Genomic DNA, 11,014 nt, shown 5'->3' on the forward strand with positions numbered 1-11,014 from the left:
ATTTAATAAGAATTGTAGCCTATTAAAAAAGAGTATTCTTTGGACACAATAAACGAAATAATTTTGTATAACATTGTTGACATATTATACCCTATGGGGAGTTGGATATGGAAAGGGAGGTGTGGGGTGGAGGGGAGTTGGGGTTGTTATGGAGGCATAATCATTGACTCTATTGTTTTGTGTCTGATAAAATGTTCATACATATTGCAAATCACCGCGACCGTCATTGCCATGGAAACATCTCATCATCATCATCATCATCATCCGGGAGAGGCATCATTGGGGGAGTGGGGTTGGAGGTGCCAGAGTCTCCAATGGTCGGGGAGAGTTCCCCCGGCCCCAAGTCGGGAGAAAACCACATATTGTCGGGGAGAAAGAAATATAAAATCGATTAAATGAGCATTGAAACCTCTATTGTCAATTACAATTTTGGATCATTATCATATAATAATGTAACATATTCATATTATCACTCAAATGGAATTTACTCTTTTTATCAATTTCATTCTAACTCCTTGTTAAATTCGTGATGGTCCACAAGTCCGCCACCACCATGTAACCACGCCTCATTAAAAGTTTAATCACATGATCAACAGGATTCTAGTCCAGGTGACCCGGAAACTATTGTTATGTATATGTCACCAAAGAATGTTTTGATCTTGCGTTTTGTGGTCAGCTGCGGTTTACTTTGTTTAGATAGTGGACGAGGAACGAGACTACAAATGAAACAATTTAACTTTGTTTCCGCGAAGAAACTTTATGTGAAACAAACTTATCATAGCTTTTAGTTGCCTGGTTTCAAAGTATGAGCCTCCAGAGCTGCCCACATTTGGGCACTTTTAAGGCGAACAAAGGAACAAGGCCCTACTCAATCATCCACAGATATTTCGTTGCATGCTCCTCTGCCGAAGCTCGGGAAAGAAAGGTAGCTAAAGAGGCTCAGCCAGGCTAGTGAAGTCGAGCGTATAACAAAAGAAATCTTTATTGGATCTAGTTGTACGGAAGCATGTAGTGTGCACTAATAATATAATTGACCATAAGTCTGTTTATGTCTGTGTATAATCATTGTTAATATCTTTATGTTAACCATGCATTTTTGTTTACTTTATAATTCGTTTGATGGGTGATTCTAGACTGCCTAGGCCTAACCTAACTAAGAAGCCTAACCCGATCAGGAGCCTTAGTGATAGTATGTATGTGCTAGGCCTGGGCTTGAACAGGTGGGCCATAAGCTGTCAAACGCCACTTGTTAGGACTGTAGATAAAAATTGAGGCCTAGCCAGTTAGTAGAGTAAAATAAGAGTGTGTGTAGGTAACACCTAGGGCTTGTAAAATTTGAATGAGTTCATATAAATATACACCTTCCAAAATTTATTTTTATTGTAATGAAAAATGTTTTTTGGGTTTTTGCTGGGGAAAACCAGGTCCGGACCATGGGATACTGTATTGTTTAGTATTTAAAATAAATCACTGAATAATCAAATATAAATAAGTTAGCAGAATCACTAATATGATTGAGAAGTTAATGGTGAAAATGTAAAGAGAGTATACACAAAATGTCTTTAATTAAAAGTGCATGCAAAAGTTGAACCATATATTTTTAAAATGATGATGTCAGATTTATACATTTTTTGCTTCAGTCTCGTTCTCAGACTAGCAAAGCTCGAACAACATTAAACCTTGTTTAAAAAAAATAATTTTTATTGTTAATTTCTATTTCATTTTTGCCTCCTTTTTGAATTCTATGCATGTTGCTTATCGGTCAAATAAATAAAATCATACTTTGTTTTTCTCTTTTAAAAGGCAAAGGTTTGGAAGTGCAACACATGCCACCGCCATGACGGAAGGCTACACGCCTGCCTTCAATGTATCTTTTTTGGTTGCTACAACAGAGGTCACATTCACGATCATGCAAAATTGAAGCAACATAATCTTGGTTAGAAAGAAGGATTTTATAACAACAAGATAGCGCTTTCCGTGATTCTACGCGTAACAAATAGAAGCGTCCATGTACGGTAAAAAGAAGCATAAAAAGTCAATGAGAGAGGGCGTCCTAGTCGTTACCATGGTTGTTACACAATTTGCACTAAGAAATCGCGGAATGCGCTATCTTTAGTTAAAGGTCATTAATGTCAAAGTTAAAAAAATGATTGTAAATTCTAGAGGGCGTCCTACACTGCATTGTTACAGAATTTGCACGCAGAGGACACTGTCTTGTTATTATGATCTTTAGTAAGAAGCAGTAAATGATTATAGTGTAGTAGTATAAAAATTCTGATAATTACAATAAATATCTTGCATTGTTATTTCATTTCATTTTATTTATGTCATCACTTGATATAAATACAATATTTTAAAAACAATACATAAAGCAAGACAATTCAGGTGCCAATAGCAAAATTAATTTCTTTCTATGTGGCTCTCTAATCCCCATCCAACAAAATAGAATACAAATAATTATGTGTATATACAGTACAATTTATAAAATATTTTATTTACCTGGTTTGTTTTTGTTTTTGTTTTTTTTTTCTACAGCTGTTGATTTAGCCTATGGTGCTGTATATTGTTATTTATGTGGGGACTACATATATGACCAGGATTTAGAAGAAGCTCGAAAAGAAATTAAATTGAAAGGTTAGTATCAAGATGTGCACGTCAGTAATATACAATATTCATCCACTAATTTATTCATGTATTTTTATATTCATTTTTTCTCATTCATTCATTCATTTATTGCCAATTACATATATACAAGTTGACTAGGCTTGACAAACAATAGGTAAAGGTAAGCTAAAGGTGAATAACTCGTAGCGTCATTGTACTGACTTGCTTATGGGCGCGGTGTGGACTACCTAGTCACCGTAAAAAGGCGATTATAGTACATACATATTCACATCATTCCACATCATTTCTGGGGCTTAAATGAACCCATAGTATCGGGATAACCCCCGCCCTATAGTGAAAGGGACAGCCCTTAAGGATCACAGGGCAGTATGACTTACAAAGTGAGGGACAGCATTCAAAGATGATAATAATTATCAACTTTAATTATCACCAATGGCGGTGTTTCCCCACGCTAAAGTTAATATTTAAAATAAGGGACTGTAATATTCACAAGGACTTCAGATAAAAGAATGCAAGATTAATTCCACCTATCTGAGAATGATCAAGTCTTAGTTGTTTAATATTAATTTTCATCTGTGAAAAATTAAAATACATGTCTCTCCCCAAAGACAACTTCTGGGACCGGGGTTTCCATTGCCTTTAGCAGCTTTGGTCTCTAATTAGAATAATAAAGATAAAAGGAATTTGTTAATTTGGGACCACTGAAAAGTGGTCTTTAATTGGAGGTGGTTTTTAATTGGAGAGGTCTTTAATTAGAGGGAGACCTGTAACAGATTTTAATTTAATTAGTTTTTTCAGCCCTGTCAAAAAAAAACGGATAACAGCATAAGTATACTGCAGAAACGAAGTCAAAATTACTGTTCTCGGACAAGGTGCTATTAGTCCATTGGTCCCCTGTCAACACAGTACTTTGCATGCTTGTCAAATGAAATTAACTGAAGTGAAAGCTAATTTATATCATTTTCTACACAAAATTGCACATTCCATTTTACAAAGGAATTTCACTGCCACAGCATAGAGTGAATCTGCGCAAGTTCAGAATACTCAATAACTTGCCCCTTTGGAAGTTTCCTACACTAGCCCATGGATATATAGATCACCACTTTCTGAACTAAAACTTACACCCAATTTAACAAAACTCCACTACGTCTTGAACCATTATTGTGCTCTTAGTTAATCTTGAAGGTGTTTGTTTATGAATAATTAACTGTATTTTTTATCTAGGTTCGTCTAACCATTTAAGTATAAAGAAATTTTCCTTCTGGGAAGCATCAGAACGAGAAGTTGACTTGTTACTTCGAAATCCAAAGCGAAGGAAAATTACAGATAATTCAACAATAGGTAAGCAGGAAATGGACAGGTAGTTCAACCATAAGGTGTTATAGTATACAAATATTGACTGCTCATGAGGGGAATGGTGAAATCTATAGATCGTAGCCTATCTTCCTGAGGGAGGGAAGATAGGCTACGGTCTCCGCATCTATAGATTTCACCGTTCCCCAAATCTAGAGCAGTCAAAATTTGTTTTATATACCTCATACATAGATTCTACGAGACATAAAAAAGTAATGAAAATAGTACACACCATTTAGGCCTAGGTTTGCTTCCTAGGCCTAGGCAATCAAAGGGCCAATCTCTTATAATTACACAGCAACGCGGCCTAGAGATTGCACATCGTGTATCAGGGCAAAAAAGTACTATTTTTGAGGAGAATACTACTTTCTATTGGACGCATCTTAACCGATCAGATGCCTAGAATCTATGTATTGTATGAGGTATGTAATATATTATAATATTTAAGTATTGAAATATTTTCATCCAGTTAGAATATAATATTGTAAATCAAATTTGTTTTTTCTAAACCACAATAAATTACACATACTCGCGACGTTCGTGTGCTGTCAGCAATGATCTGTTGATGTTGTCGGTTCCAGTCGCTAGGTGGTGTGGGACCTCTACTGTTGGTTCATGGAAAACCACAGGCACAGTGCACCGACAGTAGAGGTCGCCCTCCACCTAGTGACTGGAACTGAAAACATCAACAGTTCATTGCCTGATGAAGTGTATGTGACATCATACGCAATGTCGCAAGTACGTATAATTTATTGTGGTTTAAAAAAAAGAAAATTTGATTTTACAACATAATATTTATAGTAACTAACAATAGTAATAAATCAGATTTGCATGGCACTTGTACTGATTATAAGGAAATTCTCAAAGCACTTGAGAAAAAAAAAATACAACAAAGTGTACATTAGTTACTTGAAAACACTTCCATAGTGGATAAACAGAGCGGATCTTCATTGAAAACAAACAGTCAGGGACACCTTGTCGAATTGTGGTCTGCATAGCATACACGCATGCAGCAGGCTTCAGAGAAAACACTCTATTTTTTGCATTAACCAGGGACGGGCCTAAAGATGGGTTTGAGGGCCAAAGAAAATTTATTTAATACCGACAGCCGCACCCAAACTATGACATTTCAATGTGCTTCCAAAAATTTTAATGCAACGCTTCTATACTAATTTATGCACAGTTTTAATATATTTTACAAATGATAGGTGTCTGGCTATAAAAAACAATGTATTTTCTATTCAAAGATGATTGTTGGGCCACACATGGGGTTTTTATTTCATTTATTGCGGCTCACAAAAAATCACTGTCGTGCCACATACGCCCCATGTACCGCACTTTGCCTACCTTTGATACAGACATCCAATATACCAAGTAACTTTATACTTTGTTTCTTGTAGGTCTTCTTGGTCTAATCAATTTAGGCAATACATGTTTCATGAACTGTATTGTGCAGGCCTTGACACACACGCCGCTACTAAGGGATTACTTCCTGTCTGATCGGCACCAGTGTCAAATGCTGGAGCATGGACAGTGTCTAGTATGTGAGATGTCAACATTATTCCAAGAGGTAAAAAATTGCTGTAAGATTTTCACATGCAGCTGTCTGTCTAGGGCCGATTGCAACGTATCATATAATTAATTTTACATACCATAAACCAAACCCTTATTCATAATTGAAACTAGGCCTGGTGAGGACTCCAATTAAAAAATATATTTGTATGATATTAAAGTGAAATTAAGTAAAACTATCACGTAATACATGGCTTGTTATTGCATACTCATGAATTTTTTTTTGTAAAAATTAAATGATAAAACACATGGTGAAGCCCTTCCAAAAAGAGTTATGTAAACAAACTAGCATTTTTAGTCATAAGGAGAGGAACTTATAATAGTTAATCAATATGAATGTTTCATTTAATACTTATATTTGCTGGTATAAACATTTTTCATTGCCTATTCTAGGCCTAGTCTTCATTTTTTGGTCCAAGACCTTGATCTTGATTGGAAATCTACCAATTTGTTTCCAATAATGTATCATATCATACTATCGGTATATCATAGTATGTTCATCATATTTTCATATGATTTAATTTTTTTTTATTGTAAAAATATCAGTAATGAAATATCATACATCAATACCTAAAATGTTTCTTATTCACTAGTCACATTGTGAGTAACAAGTGATGTTTTTCCTCTCAGTTTTACTCAGGTCGACGCCATGTACACATTCCATATCGTCTATTGCATTTAGTTTGGACCCACGCTAGACACCTTGCAGGCTACGAGCAGCAAGATGCTCATGAATTTTTTATTGCAGCATTAGATGTTCTGCATAGGCACTGTAAAGGTAAATCATGAGGCCATCAAACCAAAGTATTAAAACTATTTTAATACTTTGTGATTATTGAGGATAAAGAGTACAGCACTAGTATCTTCACAACACTAGGTGGCACCCTTTGTTGTCAACCAGACGTTGGTAAAGCGGTTGGTACGCCTAAATGACTTCATAATTTTAATGGTTTAGAATAGGCTTTCTGGAATAGGCATTTTAAAACCTAATAATTTACTATCAAAATTTACTAAAAACACAAAAGCTCTCATTATATTAGTTATCAAAACATATATATTTAATCATCAATTAAGATTTACAAAGAAAAAATAACATACATCATCATAATAATTACATTAGAAATTGGTATCAATGGTTTGTTAGTGGAGATAATGGATCCGTTGGACCGCATTTTGGGTCGCTGATAGCAACGGAGTAGTATCACATGGTATCATGATATAACAGCATAGAACTCTATATCTAGCAACATTTTTTCAGTAGTGTTACACACCACTTCATATCATATCTGCCGTGTATACTCTTTAGGCTACAGAGAATCAACATCGGTATGTGAGGGCGTATCTCATTTGTGAAGGCGTAATCAGTCTGGATTAAATGTTGATAGCTTTACAGAATGATGTACAGGTTCATTCTTTATCCTCAATGATCACTAAGTATTACAATAGTTTGATGTCGAGTCAAGTGGCCACAAGCGGTAAAGATAAGGACTTAAAATGGAGGCCCAGTGTATACATAATGAACCCATTAATCTTCCGGAAGAGTAGGGGTGTTACCCCGATGTTGTGTTTCATTTCAGCCCCTGTCATTGTAAAATGATGTGAACATGCAGCTACTACAAAACTCCTCCTTTTTTTTTTCGGGTGCTAGGTAGTGTTGGACCACGCCCATACGCAATTCAGCAAAATGACCCTGCAATTTATGGGTTATTCTCCTACCTTTACCTTTAATACAACTAAATATAAGGATCTTCCTTACAAGGGCTATGCATGATACAATTATAACATCATGTTCTTATATTTAACTACTGTCTCTACTCTTATGTATATTTTGTGCTTGTGTTTTTTCTAGGTCACAATGGTGTGCGAAGTAGTAACCCTAGTAACTGTAACTGTATTATAGACCAAATCTTTACTGGTGGCCTCCAGTCAGATGTTACCTGCCAAGTGTGCAGGTAAGAAGCTCATTATATTCTGGATTTTGTTTTAGATAAAACAGTAACCACAGCAGTAGTGATTATGGCTCAAGAAAACAAAAGAGCATTATATATTAATCCTGCTAAATATACAACGTATATAGAAATCTTTTTTTTATTCCTTACTGAAAACATGACGTTTTTTAGATTGAACTTTATGTGAAAAATTTTGAGTATTTTTTTTTATAACACAGAAACTTGGCTCAATTAACAATTCCATTAATTTGATAGTCCACATGTTTCTGTGTATGTCTTTTTATTTTCATGCTCATATTTGTGGTCATGTTCTAATTCATCACTCTTTTAAAAAATTTCACTAGTTGAACTTTTAATAATTGATGTAATATTTCTATCTATAGGGGTATATCTACGACAGTGGATCCGTTCTGGGACATATCCTTAGATCTTGGACCATCTGGAAGCCACTTTTTAAATCAATCTGAGAATATATCTGTGATTTCTAACGACAGTAACTCTTCTGGTGGGATTAGCTATTTTTTTTTTTTTATTAAAAAGAAATAAATATGATTATATGATTATTATTATTATATGGTTATGATGGTGAAGTTGCTGTTGACTGATAGTTGTGTTAGTGGTGATAATTATGGAGTTTTGCATTTTAAATGCTTCAATAAATTATCACTTTGTGTCAGAGGGTGAAGCCAGCTGCTCTCATCGGGGAGAAATCCACAATTCGTTGGGGAGAAAATACATGTATTTTCTACATTATTAGTACATCCAAAAACTGATTAAATATGCCTTTGATACCCCTAAATTGTCATATTTTTCGGGGCTTTACCCCCAAACACTTTTGAGAGATTTTAAGCTTTCGATTGTTGCTTGATGGTTAAAAATCTTGCCTTCCAGTTACAAACCCAAGAAAAGATGAAAACCTAGATTATTTTCCCAACTAGAATATAATTCATTTCCTAAGCCTTATAAGGAAATGGTGAGCTATAATCTATATATTTCACACGGAGACCATCCTGTAATAAACTGTTTCCAAACCCCACAGATCCCACCCCTTCATTATTGTTGCAGCGGTCCCACAAAACAACAGTGTGCGCATATGTGTTTGTGGGACATATGTGTATTCGTGGTCCTAACTTATCTATTCTGAAAATGTTCTGCCTCCCTCCCCTGTTTATAAAATTCTGGATGGATCCGCCACTGGTGCTATGCTGTTCATTAAATTTAACTTTACCTATGCAGGTTCTAGCTGTAACAGCAATGAAAATATAACCAATCTATTATCACCGACTGGCTTTGAAGATGTTCCAACCTCTCTAGATGATTGTCTACGAAGGTAAGCTTTTTGTACCTCTGTTAGTGCTTTATCTAGGAGAGTGTGCACTCACCCCATGTCACGCCCCACCTCCAGTCGCCCCCTAAAAATCACGCTCAAATAGTTAAAAATCGCCTTAATCAATCAATCAATCAATAAATCTTTAATAATCCCACATGGGGCAATTCAAATCAGGTCGACATTACAAGCATCATAAAAACATGACATTAAAAATATACAATGAAAAAAAAGAATTGTTGATTTTTAAAAGTATAAGAAGTAGCTTTTTAAAAGTATTCTAAAAATAAGTAGATTTTTAAAAGTATAAGAAGTAAAAAGAAGTAGATTTTTAAAAGTATAAGAAGGAGTCGAACGGCAACGTGTAGGAACGAATTTCTACATCTATTTGTTTTATTTGAGAGTCAACACCTCCCACCCCACCCCGTTCCCATGTGACCTTTGTGCTCTTAAATGCCACTGGCCTCTGTTAAATTTGATTGAAAATATTATTTGGCAAGTTCATTTTAGAACATTAGCAGACCAATTCCTAAGTTGAATTTTCATGCAATTTAGAATAGTTTATTCTGTGTTTCAACCAATAAACCAACTCCATAGATCATTCCATTCTGTAATCAGCTTGCAAATTGTAATGCTTGCTGCTATGCCGACCACACACACTGCGTCTAACGATCCAATGGAGAATGCTATGCCACAACACACATGCAACTGTTAATTTTTAATGACGATCCGTTCATACTGCCATTGAAAATCAGACGGCGTGACAGCACCTATCGCTCACATTGAGTGAAGCTGGATTTGTTGTACGACGGTCGTAAAACACACTGTGTCGTATGACACAGTGAGGGCAAAGCTATTAAAGTATTTATAGTGCTATTTTGTTTTTTCTTTACAGATTTACTCGTGCAGAGCATCTAGGAAGTAGTGCTAAAATCAAGTGCAACTCTTGCCAAAGCTACGAGGAATCAACCAAACAGTTAACGATGAAGAAGCTTCCAATTGTCGCGTGTTTCCATCTTAAGGTATGTTCTAATTTACTGCCACTAATTTACTGACGACACACTCTTCTTCTCCCGGATGGCTGGCCAAACTTCACAGTTGAAGGCTCCAGGCCCCGAGACATATGTGGACATTCTTACAACTTCTCCTGAAGGGTTCTGTCGTGTCATGCGCAGGCCAAGCAAGTGCACTGTCTGGCTCGCAGTGGCAGGGGCTGTAAGATGGACCAGTACACAAGCCGGGGTAATCCCTTACTCATCTCTAAAGATGTGCTGGGTTCTTTAAAGTGCACATGAGCCAATTGTGTACACTGGGCCTATAGTTTATAGTCCTTATCCGAGAAAACTTGTTCCACCACAAGAACCATAGGCGAGCGTGCCATTCAAACCAGCGCCAATATTAGGGCTGTAGGTTGTGGCTCCCCCGCCTTAACCACTTGGCCATTCGACTCAATTACTGTTGAAAATAAACTGTGGTACTGTATCCAACATTCCTAGATTGTGTTTGCACAAGAAAAATTTATTCAGTTTTGTTTTTGAGAGCTTGGGTGTTCTTGTCCTTTTAAATTTGATGTGTTGATGTAATGGACGTGGTTTTTTTCGTTGGTCTATGGGATTCTATGGAAAACGCAATGCCACAACGCACACGCAATGGATAACTGTAACGATGACGAGTTCAGGCTGCAGACGGTGTCGCTTAGTCTAGCGCTCACAGGAATTGGATTTGGATTCGCTGTGAGGGTTTGCCTGGCTTAACCCTTAGATATTGTTTTAAGCTTCTGTGATATTGATTCTTGACATTAGCATCTTGTCTTTCAAATAAAATCCCACCCACCTTTAAGATGTCTACCACCCTCCCCTAGTTTTCTACTGCTACAACACCTGATTTTGCTAACTTAGTGAGTTGATCCAAATTACAATGAATAATAAAAAAAAAAATTATTTTCTTCCAGAGATTTGAACACAGCACTCGTTCACGAAAGAAGATAAGCACCTTCATATCATTCCCACACGAACTGGACATGACTCCATATATGTCCTCACATCGCCGTGCCAACGGTCAACGTAGTAATATTAGGACTAGTTTGGGACTACAGCAAACAAACAACAAGTAAGTCCTTCATCGTTTTATGTCAGCATTGAAATCATCACCATTAACATCATCACAGTATCATATCTTTTCAATATTA

General features: G+C 36.1%; 1 protein-coding gene across 1 annotated transcript; it reads left to right on the forward strand.

Moving 5' to 3' along the window:
• Positions 1-643: 643 nt before the first annotated feature.
• On the forward strand, positions 644-10,935 carry LOC117121170 (ubiquitin carboxyl-terminal hydrolase 22-like; the record flags this gene model as incomplete). Its single annotated transcript, XM_033266277.1, is given in 11 exon segments — positions 644-925; positions 1,804-1,936; positions 2,536-2,634; positions 3,850-3,966; positions 5,379-5,548; positions 6,181-6,328; positions 7,400-7,502; positions 7,883-8,004; positions 8,736-8,829; positions 9,722-9,848; positions 10,778-10,935. Coding segments are annotated over 11 exon segments (1,391 nt in total), but the record flags the coding sequence as incomplete, so codon positions are not given.
• Between the last annotated feature and the right edge of the window lie 79 nt (positions 10,936-11,014).

Source organism: Anneissia japonica, unplaced genomic scaffold (assembly GCF_011630105.1).
Source record: "Anneissia japonica isolate Jap-2015-1 unplaced genomic scaffold, ASM1163010v1 scaffold993_len1110182_cov180, whole genome shotgun sequence".
Lineage (NCBI taxonomy): Eukaryota > Metazoa > Echinodermata > Crinoidea > Comatulida > Comatulidae > Anneissia > Anneissia japonica.